Here is a 26,352-nt window from a genome sequence, read left to right as displayed (position 1 = left end):
TCAGGCACTCTGCGTTGTGCTTAAGAACAGGCCTTAACTGTGGTATATTGGACATATACCACACCTCCTCAGGCCTTATTGCATAAATATATTACAGTACATTTCATAATATATTACAGTATATTACAATATATTTAATGTCATCTGTCCAGTTTACTGTTACTGGACAAGAAGCATGGAACTCAGTCTGAAAAAGGTTTAGGCATTACAATAATGTTGTGGGTCAGGAGAATATGTGTGTGTGTGTGAGAGAAAGATTGGTCTGGTGGCGCAGGACTAGGACTTCTGATCCTCTCCTGCAGCAGACGTGGCTGTGCTCTCCGGCTTAAGGATCTGATAGGTGATGAGATACTCTGGGTAGGCCTGCCAACAAACATGAGACAGTGAAGAGCAATAAGAGCAAATAATAAGTACTGGATTTCAAAGCAAATTTTCCATTGTGGATGCTTTAGTCCAGGTCTAGGCTCAAATCTGTGTCTGGGAAACCAGCCCCTAATTTGTAAAACTTCTGCCTGGACTTGCCTTTAAGGGGATAAATAAAATAGTATTCAATTTAAGTCTCACCTGCTCCCCTCTGTAGATTACGTACTCTGCGTAGGCCAGGCCGTTGACGCTGGGCCGACCAATTACAGAGTGGTGTCCAGGGGGGGCGTGGGCCATCTTCATGGCACTGAACTGGAGGAAGGACTTCCCCAGGGTCACACGGCAGAATAACATCTGCCTGGAAGTAACAGAGAACAGGGGTCAAATAATGGTTCAGTAATGAGGTTTCACAATTATCATAGCTCTGATGAAAGCTGTCTATTCATGAGTAATAGCAGTAAACCCTCAATTCACCTAAATATGTGTTCTTTCCATCAATCATGTCTCACCTGTGGCACAGGTAACAGGAGCGGTCTTTGTGAGTGGGGCATCCGGTGCCACCCCCGATGCCATACACATACTGGTTACTCTTAGAGGAGTTCTCAGCAAAGTAGATCCCTGCTCCAAACATCCCTCCGATGTATGCATGCCGCTCGTCAAAGCCTTTGTGGATGATGGCATTTATGAACGGAGAACCTGGAGAACCAAAAGACATGAAACAAGAACAATGTGAAATACGATTGAAATTGATATTTGTAAAAAAAAAATTAAAAAAGTATAACAATAATGACACAGGGTAAACATTTCTCTAGTGATAACCAGTTAAGACATTTTTGTTGTTGAAATAAGGAGCGTGGTTAAAAAAACTTTTTTTTAAAGAACAGGTTGTAATATGATTATGGAATATGTCTTGTTACCATGGAAGAGCATGCGCTCATTGTGGTGGTTATGGTTCTCATCGGAGATCTCCTTTTGGCGGTGTGTGTATCGCTCTCGCAGCTTCTTATTGACCACCTTCTGGATCTGCATGGACACACAGACAGGAATCAATTATAGCCGCAATACCAATAACTTCTAATCTTCCTTCCTTTTCAAAAGATGGGATCAAAATTCCTGAAACCATTGTGCAGGGTAGGCAACTAGATTCAGCCCGATGCCGATTTTTGTCGGAGTGGATGATCGGGGCCAGAACATAATTATAACACATTTGTACACTGCAAACTGACCACAACTAAGCCCAAAAAGAGACAATTTGAAAATAACAGGAATTACATTAAAAACACGAACACGTCTCTTATTTTAACATTTAAAAAAAAAAACGTATCCACTTGCAGGCAAGTTTTGGGCCGGCCTGCTGCCGACCCCTGCCATAGTGCATTCTTAACACCCTATAACTGATCGAGGATGGTATCAAATTGAAGATATGGGTATATTTCTAAAGCCAGCAGCATACCACCCTGCATACCACTGCTGGTTTGCTTCTGAAGCTAAGCAGGGTTGGTCCTGGTCAGTCACTGGATGAGAGACCAGATGCTGCTGGAAGTGGTGTTGGAGGGCTAGTAGGAGGCATTCTTTCCTCTGGTCTAAAAATTGCACTGTGTAGGGTGCAGTCTTTCGGATGGGACATTAAACGGGTGTCCTGACTCTCTGAGGTCATTAAAAGATCCCATGGCACTTATTGTAAGTGTAGGGGTGTTAACCCCGGTGTCCTGGCTAAATTTCCAATCTGGCCCTCAAACCACCACGGTCACCTAAGAATCCCCAGTTTACAATTGGCTCATTCTTCCCTCTCCCCTGTAACTATTCCCCAGGGCGTTGCTGTAAATGAGAACGTGTTCTCAGTCAACTTACCTGGTAAAATAACAGATATATAAAAAATCTCAAAGAGATCCATCCTATGAGCAAATGTAGAGTAGAGTGTAGTACTGTAATATAATGTAAAGCAGACCTTGATGATGTTGTATCTGCTGAACACCCCTCCTGCGTTGCCTCCATCCCTGTGTTCTCGGATGGTACTTTGCATCTGGAGCAGAGAGAAGAAAAACAAACATGAAATGTCTTAAGTTTTTTTTAAATCACAGAATTATTCGATTTCTCCAAACATGGTACTCTTTCACCCCTGAGCGACAGTTGGTACAGAACCGGCACTCACCGTCACTCAGCTTCATTAGGATGCTGTGGATCCATTTTTATCAGCATTCAGACCAGAGTGTGATGAGGTCAACTCACAGAATCAAATAGAATACGTACATACGTATACATTACACAAGTGTACATAATATTAGGAACACCTTCCTAATATTGAGTGGCACCCCCTTTTGCCCTCAGAACAGCCTCAATTTGTTGGAGCATGGACTCTACAAGGTGTCAAAAGCATTCCACAGAGATGCTGGCCGATGTTGACTCCAATGCTTCCCACTGTTGTGTCAAGTTCGCTGAATGTCCTTTGGGTGGTGGACCATTCTTGATACACACAGGAAACTGTTGAGCGTGAAAAACCCTACAGTGTTGCAGTTCTTGACACACTCAAACCAGTGTGCCTGGCACCTACTACCATATGCCGTTCAAATCTTTTGTCTTACCCATTCACCCTCTGAATGGCACACCAACACAATCCATGTCTTAATTGTCTCAGGGCTTGAAAATCCTTATTTAGCCTGTCTCCTACCCTTCATCTGCACTGATTGAAGTGGATTTAACAAGTGACATCAATAATAAATCATAGCTTTCACCTGGTCAGTCTCATGGAAAGAGTAGGTGTTCCTAATGTTTTGTACACTCAGTGTACCTCTCTCTGTATGGGTGTACCCACCTCCTCCTCCACTGATTGTCCCTCCTTGTCATCAGGGGCAAGGTCAATGAGGACCGTGCCCTGGTTGGCACAGTGGAATGTTAGGTATGGGTTGGCACCTGGAGAACAAACAAATAACCTGTAAATAAACGTGGTTACATATTGGGTTGGCTTCCCACCTATACTTTCAGGGTGAGTTTCCCACACGTATATTAGGCCTAGTCCTGGACTAAAAATAACTTTCAATAGAGAATCTCCATTCCAAGAATTGGAGGAATAGTCTAAGTATTTGAGGCAGCAATAAATGGGAAAAGCCACATCAGCTCCTCAGAGAATGTCCTGACCGATGTTCCCTCGCGCAGTAGCTCCGAGACTGCCGCACAAAAAAAATATGAACTTCACTCAATTTTCTAGAGTTTTCTCTGTTAGTTAACACTATCAATGTTTCCCTTTACTGTGGTAATTATGATCAAATCAACACAATATTAGCCACTTTAAATGCAACATACTACAACAAAACAAACTATGAGAGACTTTGTATGCAAAACTATGCAAGAAATGTTGTTGTAGGCAGAACGCATCTGAGTAGGATTCTATTGCATTGATGCACAAGACTCAGCCCGGTGCAGCGTAACCAATCAGAGCTGCAGTAGACCTATATGCAAATAGACCATTGCCATATATGGATCTGGACCATTTACAGCATGAGCGGTCGGTCGTGAGAAGATGTGCTTGCTTTGAGATCAAAGCAGGACCTGCATGTAGTCACGTGGGCACATTTTGTTAATATCTTTTGCTAGTTATTGAGGGGAGTGATTTCTTCCTACAAGAGCACAAAACTTTGAAAAGCAAGTCAGGTAAAAAAGCTTTTTTTTTATGTTAAGGGGCAGTGTTGTATTTTGAGACATGCTTGAATAAGTTAAGTAGCCAATAGGCAGAGGGTAGCTAGCATAATTTGTCTGATTCGCTGTAATAAAGGGTATGGGAATAATAATGCATTTTATTTTGTAAAGTGGTTTCTTGCATCAAACAACCTTTTCAGTCACCTCCTTGTCTGAAGGACAAGTGGATAAACAGGTTAATGTCAAGCACTGCATGTTTTTTTCAAAAGTCTCATGGAATGTAGGCCTACATTGAACACCACATATTGACTGTTGGCTGAATGATAGAACAGCTATTTCCATGTTAAAATGTTATGGGGTGTATTTTCTCCATTGTTTGTCTCCACTCTGGTAGGCTTACATTATGATCAAATAGCCACAGTAGCCTACTTGGCCATTGTTAAAACTGGAATCCATTTATCCGGAGGCTGCATTCATTGTAGCTGGGGATTTTAACAAGGCTAATCTGAAAACAAGACTCCCTAAATTTTATCAGCATATCGATTGCGCAACCAGGGGTGGAAAAACCTTGGATCATTGTTACTCTAACTTCCGCGACGCATATAAGGCCCTGCCCCGCCCTCCTTTCGGAAAAGCTGACCACGACTCCATTTTGTTGATCCCTGCCTACAGACAGAAACTAAAACAAGAGGCTCCCACGCTGAGGTCTGTCCAACGCTGGTCCGACCAAGCTGACTCCACACTCCAAGACTGCTTCCATCACGTGGACTGGGATATGTTTCGTCTTGCGTCAGATAACAATATTGACGAATACGCTGATTCGGTGTGCGAGTTCATTAGAACGTGCGTTGAAGATGTCGTTCCCATAGCAACGATTAAAACATTCCCTAACCAGAAACCGTGGATTGATGGCAGCATTCGCGTGAAACTGAAAGCGAGAACCACTGCTTTTAATCAGGGCAAGGTGACTGGTAACATGACCGAATACAAAAAGTGCAGCTATTCCCTCCGCAAGGCTATCAAACAAGCTAAGCGTCAGTACAGAGACAAAGTAGAATCTTAATTCAACGGCTCAGACACAAGAGGCATGTGGCAGGGTCTACAGTCAATCACGGACTACAAGAAGAAATCCAGCCCAGTCACGGACCAGGATGTCTTGCTCCCAGGCAGACTAAATAACTTTTTTGCCCGCTTTGAGGACAATACAGTGCCACTGACACGGCCTGCAACGAAAACATGCGGACTCTCCTTCACTGCAGCCGAGGTGAGTAAGACATTTAAACGTGTTAACCCTCGCAAGGCTGCAGGCCCAGACGGCATCCCCAGCCGCGCCCTCAGAGCATGCGCAGACTAGCTGGCCGGTGTGTTTACGGACATATTCAATCAATCCCTATACCAGTCTGCTGTTCCCACATGCTTCAAGAGGGCCACCATTGTTCCTGTTCCCAAGAAAGCTAAGGTAACTGAGCTAAACGACTACCGCCCCGTAGCACTCACTTCCGTCATCATGAAGTGCTTTGAGAGACTAGTCAAGGACCATATCACCTCCACCCTACCTGACACCCTAGACCCACTCCAATTTGCTTACCGCCCAAATAGGTCCACAGACGATGCAATCTCAACCACACTGCACACTGCCCTAACCCATCTGGACAAGAGGAATACCTATGTGAGAATGCTGTTCATCGACTACAGCTCGGCATTCAACACCATAGTACCCTCCAAGCTCGTCATCAAGCTCGAGACCCTGGGTCTCGACCCCGCCCTGTGCAACTGGGTACTGGACTTCCTGACGGGCCGCCCCCAGGTGGTGAGGGTAGGCAACAACATCTCCACCCCGCTGATCCTCAACACTGGGGCCCCACAAGGGTGCGTTCTGAGCCCTCTCCTGTACTCCCTGTTCACCCACGACTGCGTGGCCACGCACGCCTCCAACTCAATCATCAAGTTTGCGGACGACACAACAGTGGTAGGCTTGATTACCAACAACGACGAGACGGCCTACAGGGAGGAGGTGAGGGCCCTCGGAGTGTGGTGTCAGGAAAATAACCTCACACTCAACGTCAACAAAACTAAGGAGATGATTGTGGACTTCAGGAAACAGCAGAGGGAACACCCCCCTATCCACATCGATGGAACAGTAGTGGAGAGGGTAGCAAGTTTTAAGTTCCTCGGCATACACATCACAGACAAACTGAATTGGTCCACTCACACAGACAGCATCGTGAAGAAGGCGCAGCAGCGCCTCTTCAACCTCAGGAGGCTGAAGAAATTCAGCTTGTCACCAAAAGCACTCACAAACTTCTACAGATGCACAATCGAGAGCATCCTGGCGGGCTGTATCACCGCCTGGTACGGCAACTGCTCCGCCCACAACCGTAAGGCTCTCCAGAGGGTAGTGAGGTCTGCACAACGCATCACCGGGGGCAAACTACCTGCCCTCCAGGACACCTACACCACCCGATGTTACAGGAAGGCCATAAAGATCATCAAGGACATCAACCACCCGAGCCACTGCCTGTTCACCCCGCTATCATCCAGAAGGCGAGGTCAGTACAGGTGCATCAAAGCTGGGACCGAGAGACTGAAAAACAGCTTCTATCTCAAGGCCATCAGACTGTTAAACAGCCACCACTAACATTGAGTGGCTGCTGCCAACACACTGACACTGACTCAACTCCAGCCACTTTAATAATGGGAATTGATGGGAAATGTAAATATATCACTAGCCACTTTAAACAATGCTACCTTATATAATGTTACTTACCCTACATTATTCATCTCATATGCCTACGTATATACTGTACTCTATATCATCGACTGCATCCTTATGTAATACATGTATCACTAGCCACTTTAACTATGCCACTTTGTTTACATACTCATCTCATATGTATATACTGTACTCAATACCATCTACTGTATCTTGCCTATGCTCCTCTGTACCATCACTCATTCATATATCCTTATGTACATATTCTTTATCCCCTTACACTGTGTATAAGACAGTAGTTTTTTGGAATTGTTAGTTAGATTACTTGTTGGTTATTACTGCATTGTCGGAACTAGAAGCACAAGCATTTCGCTACACTCGCATTAACATCTGCTAACCATGTGTATGTGACAAATAAAATTTGATATACCTTAAAGCAGGTACAGCCTCAGTGTTCACAGTAAATGTGCGCTGGAAGTTGCACAGAATTTTCACAACGTTCAAGTTTGCGCTCAGCAGACCTGAAATTTATCTTTTGAGAGAATATCTTTTGAGGGAATATTGGTCCAGACCTTGTTGTCCTCCCAGCAACCTCTCCACTCCCTTGATGAGTTTGTGTCGGTGGCCGTAGGCGTTGATCCCAATCTCCTTCAGCTCCTCATGACCCATGTCAGCCAGCACATCCAGAGAGATCTGGGAGAGAACAGGACATTCAGTACAGAGCAGGGATCCTAAACTGTGTCATGATAACAGCTACTTCAAGAGTGGGAAAAAGACACATGAAATGTCAGACCAATTATATGCCCTATTAAATAAGTTACGATCATTAAAACACTCGCCTGTTCTCTCTCAAAGATGTCCCTCAGATGCTCCAGACCCAAGCTCTTCAAGAACTGACTGATGTTCATGTCCAACATTGCCACTGGAATACAAAGAGCAGATTCAGTATGTGAAATGAATGGGCCACATTGAGTCATCTGTTTTGACTTACATGTTGACCAAATACATGTTATTCAATCATTTTATCCAAACTGCTCACACACACACACACACACGTCTGCATAGCCACGCGGCAAAATAGAACTTAGTTCTATTTGAGACGCTTGATGCGCTGCAAGTCCCGCCTCTCCAATTTCATCATTGGTTTTTAGGAGCATATATCCACATGGGTGATTGAAAGATGAACTGAGATTCACACTCCAGTCCAGTTGGTGGTGGTAATGCACCTTAAATTGGTTGGCAACCAATATAAAGTCAGAAGACTGAAGGAGGAGAGACTAGAAAACAAAAACTAGGCGCACACCAGTGCCTGGTCTAGTCAGCATGTTAGACTTCCACCAGTGAGTCAAAGCTGTTGACGGAGCTGTTGAATCTACAAGAATATCAAAACAGGTAGAATATCAGCTTCATGCTAAAACCCCGGCCCCAGTTTCGTTCCTGGCTCTCTCTACTCACATTCTCCCTCCTTCCTATCGGAGCCCGTGGCCCCGTCGGCCACCCCGGAGGTCCCTGCGGCCCCCAGCTCGTTGAGGGGCCCGGCCAGGTTGTCGATGCTGCTTGCTGCAGACAGGCAGGAGGGCGTGGAGGCCGGGGAGATGACCGAGCCGGCGCTGACCACTGTGGCCTGGGGCTTGAAGCAGCTGGGCAGGGCGTCTGGGGGCATGGCATCCATCAGCAGGGCCCGGATGTCATCAGCCTGAGAGGAGGGCATAATTAGATGGCAAAGCCATATGTGAGAGCTGGTTGTTCTAAAAGTTTGAATTTCAGGCTGTGGACCAAATCCCTAGTTTCTGCTAAGTATGTCAAAATATATAAAATGGGAAAAGTGGTAAGAATATATTATGGTATAGTGCATAAAGATGGCGTCCCCATGTACTCATATAACAAACGGCTCATTTTCCATGTTCACCGAAATGTATTGTTACTATTTTGTTTGCATGGACATTAGCACAGTATACAGTGAATTCAGATAGTATTCAGACCCCTTGACTTTTTCCACATTGTTACGTTACAGCCTTAATCTACATGTTTTAATCCTCAATCTACACATAATACTCCATAACGACAAAGCAAAACAGTTTAGAAACGTTTGCAAATGTATAAAAATAAAATGAAAAAGTATTCAGACCCTTTGCTCAGTACTTTGTTGAAGCACCATTGGCAGCAATTATAGCCTCAAGTCTTGGGTATGACACTAGAAGCATGGCACACTTGTATTTGGGGAGTTTCTCCCATTCTTCTCAAGCTCGGTCAGGTTGGATGGGGAGTGTCGCTGCACAGCTATTTTCAGGTGGTCTCTCAAGAGATGTTTGATCGGGTTCAAGTCCGGGCTCTGGCTGGGCCACTCAAGGACAAGAGACTTGTCCCGAAGCCACTCCTGCATTGTCTTGGCTGTGTGCTTAGGATCGTTGTCCTGTTGGAAGGTGAACCTTAGCCCCAGTCTGAGGTCCTGAGCACTCTGGAACAGGTTTTCATCAAGGATCTCTGTACTTTTCTCCGTTTATCTTTCCTTCGATCCTGACTAGTCTCCCAGTCCCTGCCGCTGAAAAACACCCCCACAGTATGATGCTGCCACCACCATGCTTCACCGTAGAGATGGTACCAGGTTTCCTCCAGGATGATGCTTTGCATGCAGGTCAAAGAGTTCCATCTTGGTTTCATCAGACCAGAGAATCTTGTTTCTCATGGTCTGAGTGTCTTTCATAGCCTTTTGGCAAACTCCAAGCGGGCTGTCATGTGCTTTTTGCTGAGGAGTGGCTTCCATCTGGCCACTCTACCATAAAAGGAATGATTGGTGCTGCAGAGATGGTTGTCCTTTTGGAAGGTTCACCCATCTTCACAGAGGAACTCTGGAGCTTTGTCAGAGTGACCATCAGGTTCTTGATCATCTCCCTGACCAAGGCCCTTTTCCCCTCGATTGCTCAGTTTGGCCAGGCGGCCAGCTCTAGGAAGAGTCTTAGCGCTTCCAAACTTCTTCCATTTAAGAATGATGGAGGGCACTGTGTTCTTGGGGACCTTTAATGCTGCAGAAATGTTTTGGTACCCTTCCCCAGATCTGTGTCTCGACACAGTCATGTCTCGGAGCTCTACGGACAATTCCTTTGACCTCATGGCTTGGTTTATGCTCTGACATGCACTGTCAACTGTGGGACCTTATATAGACAGGTGTGTGCCTTTCCAAATCATGTCCAATCAATTGAATTTACCACAGGTGGACTCCAATCAAGTTGTAGAAACATCAAGGATGATCAATGGAAACAGGATGCACCCAAGCTCAATTTCGAGTCTCATAGCAAAGGGTCTGAATATTTATGTATAAGTTATGTTTTTTAATACATTCTACAAACCTGTTTTTTCTTTGTCATTATGGGGTAGTGTGTGCAGATTGATGAGGGGGAAAAATTATTGGATACATTTTAGAATAAGGCTGTTAACGTCATTTGTTTTTTGAAAGTCACAGGGTCTGAATACTTCCCGAATGCACTGTACATGATCCCAATTCTAGCTCCAAGATGGCGGCAATTAGAAAAGAGAAAAATTAGATGGCTCAATCTGCCTATAAAATCATAACTACGTCGCACGCCGTAGTTAAACTGTGGATAGTGTTCAAACGATGGAGTCATATCTGAATTCCTATCTTTATGCACCTTCGCCATTTGAGCAAATGTCTGCCAGTAACAGCAAAAAAACAACACTTCATTTTGTGGCATTGCTAGCTGCTCTAACAGTAAGAGATCAAGGCGTGTTACCGTGGCCAGGTCCAGTGCAGTCTGTCCCTCCTGATTCTTCATGGTGGGGTCTGCTCCGTGGGCCAGCAGGAGCGCACACAGCTGGGTCCGGCCCTTTTGAGCCGCCTCATGGAGGGGGGTGAAGGCCCACTTGTCTGTAGCATTCACACACGTGTTGAACTTTATCAGGAGGGCAGCAATGTCCACGTGCTGTAGGAGAGGAGAGACAGGAGAGGAGCAGAGGATAGGAGTAGCAGATGAGACTAAATTAATAACACGATATGACCAGAAACGGATGACACCCACATGGTTATATATCTTAAGCTTTCCACAAGGTCACTTTCATCACAGTGTGGGGGTTTAGTCCTTATATTTGCTGTGCGGATTTTCTATAAGGTTTTGTAACCCAAACAATATCTTCTAAGTCATCATCCAAGCTGTTACATAGCATAGGTATTTATGTATTGTCTATGTTATAAAACCTTAGGTCAAACCATACAGCATGTACAATGTCTTCCACGGCCTGGCGTAATATTTGTGCCGACTCACCCCGTAGGAGGCAGCGTTGTGCAGGGGGATGAGGCCTCCTTTGTCCTGTGCGTTGACATCAGCCCCGTGCTCCAGGAGATACTCCGCCACCTCCAGGTTGTTGTAGCCAGCTACAGAGGTGGGAAACAAGACGGATGACAACATGAAACATGGCAGTCTACCTTACAAAAGCATTAATGAATGAATGTAATGTGTAATAGTATAGCTCCAAATGATCAAAGTGTCCAGGGTTTGATGAGTTGCCTGTCATCCTTTTATGTAAGGGGATCCACTTCTGTTTGGGTAGTAAAAGTTTGTGTCTGGGTTCCACATTTGCCATTCAATAAATTGATTCCACTGCTTGCTATTCGAGGTTTAGACTGGGTAACTGTAAAGCACTTTGTGACAACTGTTGATGTAAAAAGTGCTTTATAAAAATATGAAAATGGATTGATTGATTCCATGAATTGATTCTGGTAGGTACAGTACCTGCAAGGTGCAGGGGAGTGGAGTTGCGTCCCTGTGTGTCTCTACAATTGATGTTCTCTGGGCTGCAGAGTTTCTGGACGCGAGCCAGACAGCCCTTTTTAGCAGCATCCAGCAGGGCAGCGTCTCCTCTTAGCAGGTCCTGGATGTCCGTGTCTCCATCCTTCACCATGTCCAGAGGCATATTACCATCACGGTTCTTCTTGGTGGGGTCTGCTCCATGCTGGAGAAACACACAAATACATAATCTTGAATGTACATTTAAAAAAATATGTTCTGTTAAATTCTTTGTTCTGGCGCTGAAAATCTCTTTTAGCTATACACATAGCTACACATAGACATTTTGGTGCTTTGAGCAAAGTCTATAAAAAGCTATCACAATAAATACCGTTTGCCTCAGTATATATCGCCTTATGCCTTTGCGACCTGATCATTTCTGAAGAGTTGATATGAAAGGCACAGCTAGACTAACCTTGAGCAGCAGTTTGCAGATCTCGTATTTGCCCTTGGCAGCAGCCTCGTGGAGAGGGGTGAATTTCCAGAGGTCAGCTACGTTCACCGATGCCCCGTGTCTGACCAGCAGCTCAGCCACCTCATAGTGACCATAGGAGCAGGCGTTGTGGAGGGGCACCAGACCACTGCAGGACAGACAGAAGACTAGTTAAACCAGTAAAAGCACAGAGATCCTATAAATTATGTAATTCTATGACTAAAGTTTTCAAGTATTGTATGTATTGAATGCAAAATGTAATCCAATGATAAAGAGGTAGTCAATGCAGAATGAAAGCAAATGTAAAGATATTTATTCAATACAAAGTGAAAGCCTTTTTGCTGACTATCTGAAGTGAAAGCAAAAGTCTCAGCAGAGGCCTAAGGAAGACAGAGGTAGTAGGGTGGACTAGTAAGACAACACGGACCCTTTGTCTTTAGCGTGTACGTCAGCTCCATGATGTAGCAGGTCCTCCACCACGGCCACACGGTTGTAGCCTGCAGCAAAGTGCAGAGGGGTGGAGTGACGACCCTCCAGATCCCGACAGTTCACGTTCTGAGGAGTGCACAGTTGCTACAACACACAGACGTGACAACATAGACGGAATATCAAAGGTGACAGAGGAAGACATCTTGGATTCATGATGGTAGGTCGATGGTTGATGCATGTAACGGGATTAAATTCACGACCCCGAGACGATGTAGCTGATCAGCTTACCTGCACAGTGTCCAAATCTCCAGCCTTAGCGGCTTCCAGAAACCGGTAGTCCACGTCAGAGTTACGAGTTGGAACATTTTCTGTATGAAATGAACCAACATCATGAAATAAAACATACTGGGAAATTTGACAAAGCACTATGCAATATTTATGGGCAAGATAATCGATCATTTCTTTGTTATACATCCTGCAAACTTACCATCACTGCATAGGCTAGATTTAAAGGCCATATGTATGTAATGCATCTTTCATCAAAGTTCATAAAACATCTTAGATGCACACAGGTACCATTGTCAACCCAAATGTAGAGAGTAGAATATAAAAAGAGAATCTTTGTATTTAACCCAAGATGCTCTACTACTGTACCATTGAGGATCTGCTGCACGGCCTCGTTGCCCATCTGTGAGGCAGTGAAGCCCTGCAGGGAGACGATGGCAGGGTCAGCCCCGTAGCTCAGCAGTAGTCTGCATGTCTGGATGTGGCCCGCCAGGGCTGCCCTGTGGAGGGCCGTCTGACCCAGGGTGTCCACCGCATTCACCTGGAGGGAGTAGGGAGAAGGACAGAGGGAATAGTCAGTGACAAACAGCAACAGACTCTAAACTAAATGTGATACACTTAACTTCACCCAAAAATATTTTATGAAATATCAGATATGGAGGCTGTGAGCCAGTGAGAGATATGACAAGATAAATTAAATGAAGTGGTATTTGTGAGACTGAAGAAGCCTGCAGTGTGTACCTTGGCTCCATGTTTCTGCAGCACCTCTAGGATGTCGTTGTGTGCTCTCTCAGACGCAACATGCAGGGCTGTCATGAAGCTACAGACAGAAGAGGAGACAGAGGTATCACTTTACTTGTGCTGGAATCAGCCTCAGAGGATTCTCATTCTGCAGGGGGGGGGGCACCCCTCCGATACAATGTTATTGGAAACACGGACATGGTGTCTTACTCTTTGTTCTTCTCGTTGATGTTGGCACCTTTACGCAGCAGCAGCTCTGTCACCTGCTTCCGTTTGGGGTGAGGGGAGGCAACGGCACAGTGCTGAAACAGAAGGACAACACCTTCAATGAAATCACTGTATGGAGCGTGTGTGAATGCCTTCAGGTTTTGTGCTTGTTTTTATAGTGGTCATCCTAGGTCATGCATGTCACAAAGGGAGCAAGGTTCTGTATGTTACACAAATGTAATCTGAGAGACATAGGATTACGTCCAAAATAGCACCCTATTCCCTATATAGTACACTACTTTTGATCACGGCCCATAACTTTTAATATAGGAAATAGGTTGCCATTTGTGACATCCATAGCTGTTGATTATGACTTAACGTTAGACGTCAGCACTGTGACATTGAGCATCAGCCAGAAGGAACAGGGATGATCTCACCAGGGCTGTCTCATTTGTCTGTGGGTGTTTGAAGCTGATGATCTCCAGAGCCAGGGTCTTCTTCACCTTCGCCATGTCTGCCTCCCGAGCTGCCTGGAGCAGTGAATGACCTTTAAACTCATCTGGATGGCAGAAAGGAGATTGAATGAAAAAGGTTCAATTGAAATGTGAGAAAAGCCATGGGCCCACGCAGACATTCTCAACTGTATATAGTCTTTATGAATTGTGAGAGTAGTCTGTGCACAAGTGTTTATTTCATTATCAGGTATAAAAAGTGTGCACATGTATACAGTGCATTTGGAAGGTATTTTGCCACAATCTACACACATTAACCCATAATGACAAAGGAAATCATCTGGATTTGATCAAAAATAAAGAACTGAGGGCATCCCGAGTGGCGCAGTGGTCTAAGGCACTGGATCACAGTTGCTAGCTGTGCCACTAGAGATCCTGGTTCGAGTCCACAACGCATCACCGGGGGCAAACTACCTGCCCTCCAGGACACCTACACCACCCGATGCTACAGGAAGGCCATAAAGATCATCAAGGACATCAACCACCCGAGCCACTGCCTGTTCACCCCGCTGCCATCCAGAAGGCGAGGTCAGTACAGGTGCATCAAAGCTGGGACCGAGAGACTGAAAAACAGCTTCTATCTCAAGGCCATCAGACTGTTAAACAGCCACCACTAACATTGAGTGGCTACTGCCAACACACTGTCAATGACACTGACTCTACTCCAGCCACTTTAATCATGGGAATTGATGGGAAATGATGTAAATATATCACTAGCCACTTTAAACAATGCTACCTTATATAATGTTACTTACCCTACATTGTTCATCTCATATGCATACGTTGATACTGTACTCTATATCATCGACTGCATCCTTATGTAATACATGTATCACTAGCCACTTTAACTATGCCACTTGGTTTACATACTTATCTCATATGTATATACTGTACTCGATATCATCTACTGTATCTTGCCTATGCTGCTCTGTACCATCACTCATTCATATATCCTTATGTACATATTCTTTATCCCCTTACACTGTGTATGACAGTAGTTTTTTTTTTGGAATTGTTAGTTAGATTACTTGCTCGTTATTACTGCATTGTCGGAACTAGAAGCACAAGCATTTCGCTACACTCGCATTAACATCTGCTAACCATGTGTATGTGACAAATAAAATTTGATTTGATTTTTGATTTGATTTGAGTCCAGGCTCTGTCGCACCCCCAAAGCCAATTCTTCTTTTGGCCGCCTCTCCTTCCAGTTCTCTGCTGCCAATGACTGGAGCGAACTGCAAAAATCACTGAAGCTGGAGACTCATATCTCCCTCACCAGCTGTCAGAGCAGCTCACAGATCACTGCACCTGTACATAGCCCATCTGTAAATAGCCCATCCGTAAATAGCCCATCCAACTACCTCATCCCCATACTGTATTTATTTATTTATCTTGCTCCTTTGCACCTCCATCTTCTGCACATCTACCATTCCAGTGTTTAACTACTATAATGTAATTACTTCGCCACCATGGTCTATTTATTTCTTACCTCCCTTATCCTACCTCATTTGAACACACTGTATATATACTTTTTCTACTGTATGTTTGTTTATTCCATGTGTAACTCTGTTACTGTGTGTGTCGAACTTCTTTGCTTTATCTTGGTCAGGTCGCTGTTGTAAATGAGAACTTGTTCTCAACTAGCCTACCTGGTTAAATAAAGGTGAAATAACTGAAAATTGGTGTGCTGTACCTTTTATTCTCCACGCATAGTGTTGTGTGTTCCTTACAAACAACTCAACTGTAGTTTAATCTGTCCACAGAATATTTTGCCAGTAGTGCTGTGGAACATCCAGGTGCACATTTGCAAACTTCAAATGTACAGCAATTTTTTTGGACAGTAGTGGCTTCTCCTGTGCTGTCCTCCCATGAACACCATTCTTGTTTAGTGTTTTACGTATTGTAGACTCGTCAACAGAGATGTCAGCAGAGATTTCTGTAAGTCTTTAGCTTACACTCCAATTTTCTTCTTAACCTCATTGAGATTTCTGTGCTGTGATCTTGCAGTCATCTTTGCAGGACGGCCACTCCCAGGGAGAGTAGCAACAGTGCTGAACTTCCTCCATTTATAGACCATTTGTCTTACCGTGGACTGATGAACATCAAGGCTTTTAGAGATACTTTTATAACCATTTCCAGCTTTATGCAAGTCAACCATACTTAATCTTATGTCTTCTGAGATCTCTTTTGTTCGAGGCATGGTTGACATCAGGCAATGCTTTTAATGAATAGCAAACTCAAATTTTGTGAGTTTTTTTATATAGGGCAAGGCAGCTCTAACCTACATCTCCTCCAATATAGTCTCATTGATTGGACTCCAGGTTAGCTGACCACTGACTCCAATTATCCAAAAGCTAAGTCATTAGCCTAGGGGTTCACATACTTTCCTCCAACCTACACTGTGAATGTTTAAATGATATATTCAATATACACAAGAAAAATAAACTAATAACACACAAATTTGTGTAAGCACACTATGTTTGTCTATTGCTGTGACTTAGATGAAGATCAGATCAAATTTGATGACCAATTTATGCATAAATCCAGGTACTTCCAAAGGGCTCACATACATGCATACCGTGGCAAGAAAAAGTGTGCATGCACATATGTATGCACGTATGTGTTCTCTCCAGTCTCCCACTGAACTCACAGGTTAGTCTCTCTTTGAGTTCGGGGGTGGGGGCCATGTCCACGGCGCTCTTGCTGTGGCAGTTGAGAAGGGTGGGGTCGGCACCATGACTCAGCAGCAGCGAACACACCTCCACACGGTTCTTAGATGCAGCCTCATGGAGAGGAGTGAACTGCCACAGGTCCATGGCATTCACACACGCTCCATGCTGTAGACAGACAGGAGAGTTTATTAATTGTTCTCCATCAATAAAACCAACATTCTACAATTGTCTAATTAAAAGGGGCATCAAATGCAGGTCCACAGAAATCAATTTTGTAAAAATGAACTAGAATCTTTTAGAGCCCTTACCTTCAGCAGAAGCTCTGTGACCTCAAAGTGTCCATAGGAGCAGGCGTTGTGGAGAGGGACCAGGCCACTGCCAGAGAGATAGTCATTCAAGTGAACAGTTCTTGTATTCTATGAATCTGTGGTTGAGACGCTTCTCAGCTGAGAATGGTCTTAGACGAAGAAACAGTGTAGCAAAACAGGCCTTCAATGGAACTGTATTGAGTTTGGTCTTACCCTTTGTCCTTGGCATGGACGTCTGCCCCGTGCTGCAACAGTAGCTGGACGATACGGACTCGGTTGTAGCCAGCCGCCAAGTGCAGTGGGGTGGACTGGAAGAGAGGACATGTCATTAGACACACAGAGCTCAGAGTCAATGCACATCAGGACACACTGCCTTCAGGGAGCCAGAGAGTGTGAATGGCTGATTATGCTAGGAAGCAAATTGCATGGACGAGCGGTCTGAGTTCTCATTGCAGTTGAATGGTGGAAGGATGCAAGCTCAGAATGGTTTGAGTATTATACCCCAAAACAAAATCAACCTGTTCTCAACCGCCCTGTCTATGCAAGTCTGACAGAAGTCTCAGATGATCAATCTTAAAATATATTTCTTAGGCCGCACACTAACGCTTGCTTACCTCAAACAAGTTATGAAAAATGGAAATCTGACTTGTCCCTCAACTACACCCCTTCCTTCCTAAACATAATATACAGGAGGCTAAAAAGATGGCTACGGTTTGAATCTACTGTTTATTCATAAAAATATGTTGTGTAGATCTGTTTGGCCATTCCAAATCACATGGTGCCTATGTGAGCCAAGCATAATAATGTTAGTGTACACAAAGCTGTGGAAAAGTTTTCCACCCAGGAGTTTAGCAACAGTTTACCTCACAGACTGAAAGGAAGAAACAGTAGCATTCATGCACTGGTAGGTATCAAGACAAAATAAGACCACTGAACAACTCAGACAGGACAGACTAACAATATCATTCACGTTTGATGAAGGCAATCACACGGAAAGAAATCAAAATATACAAAAAGCATGAGCAGCAACGACGGCACAGCACTTAAAGATGAGGAATTATATTTTTTCTTCAACCAAGGAATATGACCCATTCAAGACGAGACAAGCGGACAGTGTCAAATCACAAACATACAATATAGTACAAGAATCAATTGACAAAATGCAGGTGCAGGCATCCAGACATGCACATGTGACCAAAACAGAAAAGTCACAGTCCTACAATAAATATATTGATTGAAGAGCAGGAAGTGATTGAAACTTAGCAGAGGTGGGAGTGTTTAAAGTAGTTAGGAGTGCAGAAAGGGGAGGGTGGCACCCTGGAAAAGCAGGCAATGTGGTATATTCGAGCTCCTTTCCAAAACCAACGAGCGAAGCGGGCCGTGGCCTCAGAACCACTTAATCACCTCCACCACACACACACACCAGACCTGGGTTCAAATAGTAGGTTGGCCCACCTGTTTTCTTTTAAATCCTTTCAGCATGTGATTGAGCCTTGCTGGAGTGCTTGATGGGCATGGTTTTGGTAGTCCACTTTGGGGACTATTCCATCTGTACCATCGCAGCAGGAAAGCTCAAATCAAGCACAGCTAATGTATTCGAAAGACAACAAATACTATTTAAACCTAGGTCTGGCACACATACACCCACCCACACACATATTCACAGGACAGGAGCATTGGGGTGGGAAATATGAACGTGACCAGTAAACCCATTTCCATGATGCGCAATTACAAGTGAGAGCCAGCGTATTGGTCAAATAAAACATGGATTAAAAGAAAAAAATACAAATCACAACAGTGCAACAATCAGGTGGCAGTTATCGAGAAACTTACCAGCATTTTTTGGGATGTTGACTGATCGACAATGTTGCCAGAGTCACAAAAAACAAAACAAAAAATTACAATTTTAGTATTTTTATTTCACAGCAAAAAAATAATACTTTTAGCCTATCACCCTTTAAAGTGAAGTGAGAAACACACCGGAATTAACCATTCATATAAATTCAGTGACACCAGGTACAATGAGTACACAGCTTTAGGGAAAGGTGACTACTCTCACTGTTGCGCCGTAGTATTCTTAATAAGGCAGACAGGCTCCCTGGTTATCCCCTCGGGAAAAGCCAAAGTGCTTATCCTACACCCACACAAGTCCTCAGACTGGCACAGGCACACGGAGGCGCAGGGAGTGAGTGCTTTGTTGTCACCACAGTGTGCCCAAGAGTCTTCTTAACAAAACGGCCCATTCATACAAACCCAAACAAAACAGATGGAGGAGACGCAGTTATGATAACATTTAGTTGTTGTTGAGGATTTCCTAAATGTCAGTTAGGAACAAGGTAATGTGCTTGGAAAACCTAAATGTCAAAGAATAATGAGTAGGATTTTAAAATATACACTTTAGGGACCAGGTTTGCCAGAGTGAATTATGATGACAGAAAAATACTGCTCATCCTAGCCAATAGACTCTAGATTATGCATTATTCAAAATTATGAAAAGGAGAAAGATATGGTTTCTTGCCAACTCAGAGATGGATTCTAGCTTTTTGGCAATGACTTCTCTACTCATGAGAATGCATTGGGGGTGAAAAACTGAATAATTAAAACTAGTGCCAAACAAGACGAGGGGTAAATACAATTACAAATGAGCAAAAACTATTCCACAATTACCAATGCAAAGTAGAGCCTTGACTTTAAGTACACTTTCCTCAGACTGAAGTTAATTGTCAAGTCATGACACCCTGAGTAGAGAGAGGAGTGCTCTGGTGAAACACAATATCATCTGATCCAAACACTAAACTAATCAACAACTAATAACAATGCAAAGATGAAAATAATCCTGAACAACCATCCTATTACCACAAAGCACTCATGACAGTAAGCCAATGACCATGTTCACATGTGCAGTATTCTGGATAGTAGCTCATATCCCGCTAGAGGTCTTTTTCGGGATAAGCCGCGTACTTTCACCTTCAATATCCCACTCACGAGTATCCCTGTATCTATGAATGAACAAAATATTCATAATTTAAATTCATAGGGGTTAAATGGAATACTAACTGAAATATGGACATGGACTGTAGGACTATAACCTCACATGCAGCGTGATATCCTATTAACTCCTGCAGAATTATGTTTTTTTAGTTTTTTTAACAACAAATGTTTATTTTGTCTCAAACAGGAAAATGATTTCTTTCAGCATCTTGAGAAAACGCGAATGAGTGTGTCATCTTCGACACTTATGCAAGCAGACAGTATTTCAACGACATACAATTTGCACCCAAGACGAATTGAAGTCTTATCGGAAACGTGTTTCATAGTCCTCAGCTATACATTTCCTTAAAACCGGTCAAACGGATGACATTAGGACATTTTGCACAATACCAATCTTTAGTGTTTTGAAGTTATTGCGTTTTCTCCTCAGCTCCTAAACAGACAACTTAACCAATGTTAACCAGGTTACTAATGCATTCATTCTATCGATGCAAGACATTCTGGTGAGCACTACTTTATTTAGTCTTCTGGTGCAATACGTTGACAGAGAAGAAGCTGCATGTATCTAACTATAGTTGACAAACAAATGGCCTACCAAATGTTGAAAATTATTATCAGAAACTTATAGGCTATATAGCCAGTAGGCTATATGGTCCAGTACAGAGTATCAGCTAAATAAATTATGGAATTATGGTTGATCGAATTCCGCAGGTAGCCTACATTTTGAAGTGATTTGTTTGACAATGAGAAGAAAACATCGCCCAACACCCATGAAATGTGAAACTAAGCCTGCGCAGACTGTGAAAAACAACAGTAAATGGGATAAGATGTTTACATGCCACAGTATCCCACCTAAGATCAGCAAATCCCAGGCAACTTATCCAGGTTTCGCATAACCAGGATACAAGCCTTTTCAGGTTATTGTAAACGGGATATGATATTCATATGCGTCAACTCAAACAATTCATGAGTATCCCGAATAATGAGATATTAGTGTGCATGTAAACGTGGTCAGTGAAAGTTCTAGAGATTCAATGCATTAAGCTAAAATTTAATTTACATAACATATACACGCTACAATCCATGTCTCCAACTCCGGTCCTCGAGTACCCCCAACAGCACATTTTTGAAAACCCGATTCAATTTGTCAAGGGCTTGATGATTAGTTGACAAGTAGTATCGGGTATGCTTGTCCTGGGCCACAAATATTATTATTTTATTTTTTTACTGTTGGGAATTCTAGGACCAGAATTGGGAATCACTGCACAATATCATGGTTTAACAACCCTGTCCTCACCCCACCCCCCAGACGTTTCACATTTTTGTTTTAACCCTAAACTGACACACCTGATTAAATTTAACTAATCATCAAGCCTTTGACTAATTGAATCAGGTGTGCCAGTTTAGGGTTAAAACAAAACAACCCCGTGGAGAGGGTTGGGAAACTCTGCACTGCATGATAGAATATTAATGATGTGATAAACATGACCAACTATTCAAAAACAAAGATCTGAGAGCTTCAAGTTAGTATATTCAAATAACATCTTTGATAGGAAAATTTGATCGATATTGGCAACAACTTGGTTATAGCAAATGTTTGATGTGCAGAAGACCGAGGATCAGTGTTACTAGAATTAAGGGGTAACTGAGGGACCCAAATAAAAGTGAAAATATTTTCCTACGAAAATTTATCTGCAAAATCTGATTTGGAGAAATACCTAAACACTGAAGGAGTAGGAACAAAAATACTAATTATCCATATTCTATTAAACAGTTGTTTTTAACAAAAACATTGTACCAAAATGAAAACAGGGAATGGTTAAATAGGGTAACAATAGGGTAACATACATTTATGTACAATGAAAAGGATTACATTTCAACTACAATCACAGAAAATATTTGGTCAAAAATCAGAAAAACCTGTGTTGATATCACTGTTAAATCAGTACAGTATGTATATAGAGAATATGGCCTGGGCAGAAGTTGGTTCAAGTCAAAGCGTCCCCTGCCTAAATCCAATCCAATGACAAATCCTCTTCATAGTGTTCTACATATAATAATCCGCCTAGGATGAGATGGTGTTTTTAATCCCTACACAAGTGACTGTTTTGGAATGTAGGCTGAAAACACAGTCTCTCTCCAGACTTTTCTTGCCATTGGTCACACCAATCTTTAGAACAAATCAAGCATATGCTACAATATTATACAACATTAATATAAAGTGTGGGCATGTAATGTTGTGGAGGCGATATCCTTCTTACCTTGCGGCCATCACTGGCATGGCAGTTGACATTTAGTGGGGTCAATAGTGCCATCAGCTTCTCTTCATTGCCACTCCTGTAGCACACAGTTCATAAGAGAACAGAAGAGAGAAAATATTTTGTCTTAGAAAATGATTAAAGATGTGGTAGGTAGCCTAATACTACAAACAGATCACTCCAATGAAACAAGTCGATAAAGATACTCACCTTGCCGCTTCCAAGAGTTCATCTTTCTTATACTCACCTGAATACAAAATATCAGGTTAGAACAGCACAGAGTTCCAAGTCAAGACAAGCCATGATTCAGATAAAAGGTTACAGTCCTGGGCCCAGTTTCCCAAAAGCATCTTATGGCTAAGTTAATCATTAGAATGATAGGATCCTATGGTTCCAATATTCATTTTGCCTTAAGATGCTTTTGGGAAAGCGGGCCCAGGTCGTTGCAGTCACGTAAAATACAATATACAACATAGGAACGTACCCAATGTAATGGAGGAGAGAACTGGCTGAAAGGGAGTAGTTGTATGAAACTCACCGGTGAGCACAGCCTTGGCGGAGGGGTCTGCCAGATCCAGAGCAGACTTGCCATCCGTATTACGGATGTTGGGATCAGCGCCATGCTGGAGAAGCACTGTGTGAAGGAGACATAGGAAACAGTGTCATTTTAATTCAATTATAGTCTTATACCTTGCACAGTTTACAGTACTTTAACATACCTATAGTAAATCACCTTAGTAAAGTCAATTCTACATCTGCATTGCTTGCTTTTTGGGGTTTTAGGCTGGGTTCTGTATAAGCACTTTGTGACATCTGCTGATGTAAATTTGATTGATTGAATATTGTCAACATAACATTTCCTGGACAAATTACCAGGGTTTAAGAGTGTTGAAAGACAAAACTGTATATTTGGGTGCAGTAACAAGGCACTGGGAGCGGCAATATTCCATGTGCAGGTATTTGAAGTACAGGTATTCTTAAGTTTAGGATGTGCATGTCACCCTCCATCTTCAGACAATTTATTTTTGACATCCACCCTTACCGATGCAGACGTCAATTTTGCCCTTGATGGCTGCCTCATGCAGAGGTGTGTAGTTCCAGTTGTCCCGTGCATTGGGGTCTGCACCTTGGCACAACAGTAGACTGACCACCTCAGCGTGGCCAAAGGAGCAGGCATTGTGTAGGGGGATGAGGCCACCATCGTCTCTGGCGTGCACATTAGCTCCAGTCTGTAAGAGGTGGTCAACCACATCCTTCCGGCCAAAACCTGACACAATGACAGACAAAACATGATCAATGCATACATGGTGACAGTAATCCAGGCTGTATCACATATGGCCGTGATTGGGAGACCCATTGGGCGGCGCACAATTGGCCCAGCATTGTCCAGGTTTGGCAGTCATTGTAAACAAGAATTTGTCCTTAAACTGGCTTGCCTAGTTAAATAAAGGTTAAATTACCCCAAAAAATGTAATGTCAGTTCTAGGATTTTTTAAAAATATATAATAACAGAGCATAATATCAACAACCAAACTACATTTTAGCAGTTCCTCTTGAACATGGTTTCCCAAACTCGATCCTGCGATCAAGGCACGTTTTGGTTTTTGACCTAACACCACATTACTGATTCAAATAATCAAAGCTTGAAGAGTTGGTTATTTGAGTCAGCTGTGTAATACTATTGCAAAAACGACGAGTGCACCCTGCATTGGCCCTAGGACAGAGTTTGGGAAACCCTGCTCTAGAATGCCAAAAAAGGTATGCATATTTTGGTTACAGCCCTGGAACAGAACAGATTCAACAAATCACCAACTATTGATTTAGTGAACCAGAGGTATGTTAGTGCTGGGTTTGAACAAAAAAGTACACACTCTGGGGTTCACCACGGATTAGCTTGAGAAACACCCCAAAATGCACGTTTGTTTACGTTTAGCTAGTAACAACGAAGGCTGAGAGACTGAGGCCTTCTGTCCCTATCGGTCTGTGTGCCAAACTGTTTTTAGTATTAGCTAGTTAGCCAACTAAGCTAGCTGTTTTCGATGGGCCTTGATATTGGAAAAGTAGTTAGCTAACTAACAGAAGCAAATTAAATTAGCATTAGTAATTAATTACAGTATAGTAGCGAACTAATAACTAGTTATCCATTCTCGTCGTGGCACACCAGCATTTTGATATTTTTCACAAGCACGATGCGACTTTTGAAAACACTCCAACCTGCCAGCTCGCGCTGACAACACAAAACAAATCTTGTTAGCGCTATCTTAACTAACCAGCAGCGAAATGCAGAGGGGTAGATTTTCGTCCGGCCATGTCCTTCGCATTCACATTCACCGAGTCAACAAGTCTCTTCACCCGGGACACATCTCCATTCCGACAGGCCTCAAATAGCTCCCTGAAAGCTCCACCGATCCCACTACCGTCGCCAGGGGTCGTGCCTCCTGAACCCGGGCTCGAGACACTACTACTCCCCCCACCGGAGGTTGTTGTGGTCGGACTTGTGCTGTTCTCACTGCTGAGGGCCGAGGTTTGAAGATCCGGGGAGGCCGAAGGATTCTCCATGCCCGTGCTGCATCCACGCTCACCATCCGGAGGCACTAACGTCGCTGTCACAAGATCAAGCGAGGGAGATCCCGGCGGACTTACCGAAAGAGAACCGTTTCGTGGCGGAGATAGCAGGTTGCCCTGTTGTTGCTGCGATGAGCGACGAGACACCGCCATTTTCGCAGCAGCTCTCAAGTCAGACTAGAAAGAGGCGAAGCGAGAATGATAAATCGGCCCAAAATCTGTCTTCTCCAGCAGGTGGCGTTTTTTTTCTCACAGAGTGAGGTATTTGTGTGTGTAGGTACAGTGGCAAGAAAAAGTATGTGAACCGTTTGGAAATACTTGGATTTCTGCATAAATTGGTCATAAAATTTGATCTGATCTTCATCTAGGTCACAACAGACAAACACAGCCTGCTTAAACGAGTAACACACAATTATACGTTTTGAAGTCTTTGTTGAACACACCATGTAAACATTCACAGTTCAGGGTGGGAAAAGTATGTGAACCCTTGGATTTAATAACTGGTTGACCCTCCTTTGGCAGCAATAACCTCAACCAAACGTTTTCTGTAGTTGCAGATCAGACCTGCACAACGTTCAGGAGGAATTTTGGACCATTCCTCTTTACAAAACTGTTTCAGTTCAGCAATATTCTTGGGATGTCTGGTGTGAACTGCTCTCTTGAGGTCATGCCACAGCATCTCAAATCGTGTTGAGGTAAGGACTCGAACTGGGCCACTCCAGAAGGCGTATTTTCTTCTGTTGAAGCCGTTCTGTTGTTGATTTACTTCTGTGTTTTGGGTCGTTGCTGTTGCATCACCCAACATCACCTGTCCTGTTGCATCACCCAACATCTGTTGAGCTTCAATTTACTGCAAAATGTCTTGATAAACTTGGGAAACAATTTTTCTGTCAATGAAAGCTGTGCAGCAAAGCATCCCCAACCCATGATGCTCCCTCCACCATACTTTACAGTTGGGATGTTTTGCGAGGTGTTTTGTATGGATGTCATTGGTAGAATTTTCTACTTCTGTCAACTTCTGGAGATCAGCGCGGCAATGATTTATGGTTCTGAACAGTCTGCAAGCGTTATCGCGCTAAATAATCATTTCAAATGAAGTATTGTGCTTTCCGACTGTGACCCTTTTGGTCACTTTCTTTCTCTTGTTATCAACTGTAACATTATTATTACCACCACCATGTATGGGTACAATTCCAAACTTGATAATGATCAGTTACTTGAATCTTTGGAAAGTGTATTCTCTATTGGCTAACCAAGTTCCCTAATGCTTTACTTACAGTAGGTGGGGTTTTTAATACTTCTCCAAATAATTGAATTGATAGATGGCCTCCGGAACAGTCCACTTCCATGAATACAAGTTTGGGGCAGTTTATGGAAAGGTTTGATATTAGAGATATTTGGAGAGTAAAGTTTCCTAATGACAAGTCTTTCACTTGGAGTAAT

General features: G+C 43.3%; 1 protein-coding gene across 4 annotated transcripts; it reads right to left on the bottom strand.

The window, feature by feature from the left end:
- LOC112262725 (poly [ADP-ribose] polymerase tankyrase-1) lies at nt 1-25,115 on the bottom strand. 4 transcript variants are annotated; one of them, XM_024438454.2, is made up of 28 exons: nt 24,615-25,115; nt 23,387-23,611; nt 22,883-22,978; nt 22,555-22,591; nt 22,348-22,423; nt 18,929-18,949; nt 17,309-17,403; nt 17,096-17,162; nt 16,766-16,952; nt 14,041-14,162; nt 13,607-13,698; nt 13,397-13,475; nt 13,025-13,196; nt 12,659-12,738; nt 12,369-12,514; nt 11,924-12,089; nt 11,455-11,674; nt 10,987-11,096; nt 10,459-10,647; nt 8,165-8,405; nt 7,549-7,631; nt 7,282-7,402; nt 3,176-3,273; nt 2,312-2,386; nt 1,281-1,386; nt 873-1,068; nt 565-721; nt 1-363 (listed from the first exon to the last, which is right to left on the bottom strand). In XM_024438454.2, the coding sequence occupies exons 1-28, from the start codon at nt 25,060-25,062 to the stop codon at nt 277-279; spliced, it is 3,792 nt and encodes a 1,263-aa protein (XP_024294222.1). In that variant the 5' UTR covers nt 25,063-25,115; the 3' UTR covers nt 1-276. The 4 variants fall into 4 exon arrangements, with proteins under 4 accessions (XP_024294222.1, XP_024294223.1, XP_024294224.1 ...); XM_024438455.2 differs by having other exon boundaries at nt 873-1,059; XM_024438456.2 differs by lacking the exon at nt 18,929-18,949.
- Between the last annotated feature and the right edge of the window lie 1,237 nt (nt 25,116-26,352).

Source organism: Oncorhynchus tshawytscha, linkage group LG12, assembly GCF_018296145.1.
Source record: "Oncorhynchus tshawytscha isolate Ot180627B linkage group LG12, Otsh_v2.0, whole genome shotgun sequence".
Lineage (NCBI taxonomy): Eukaryota > Metazoa > Chordata > Actinopteri > Salmoniformes > Salmonidae > Oncorhynchus > Oncorhynchus tshawytscha.
This window is presented reverse-complemented; position numbering and strand designations above follow the sequence as displayed.

Bases quoted from the DNA above. Each gene is read 5' to 3' on its own strand.
- LOC112262725 (XM_024438454.2), bottom strand. From the start codon at position 25,062: ATGGCGGTGTCTCGTCGCTCATCGCAGCAACAACAGGGCAACCTGCTA. The intron at 22,979-23,386 runs GTAAGGGTGGAT...TCCTTCACACAG, and splicing joins CAAAATTGACGTCTGCATCG to TGCTTCTCCAGCATGGCGCT. The intron at 13,476-13,606 runs GTAAGACACCAT...TTCTGTCTGTAG, and splicing joins ATCAACGAGAAGAACAAAGA to CTTCATGACAGCCCTGCATG.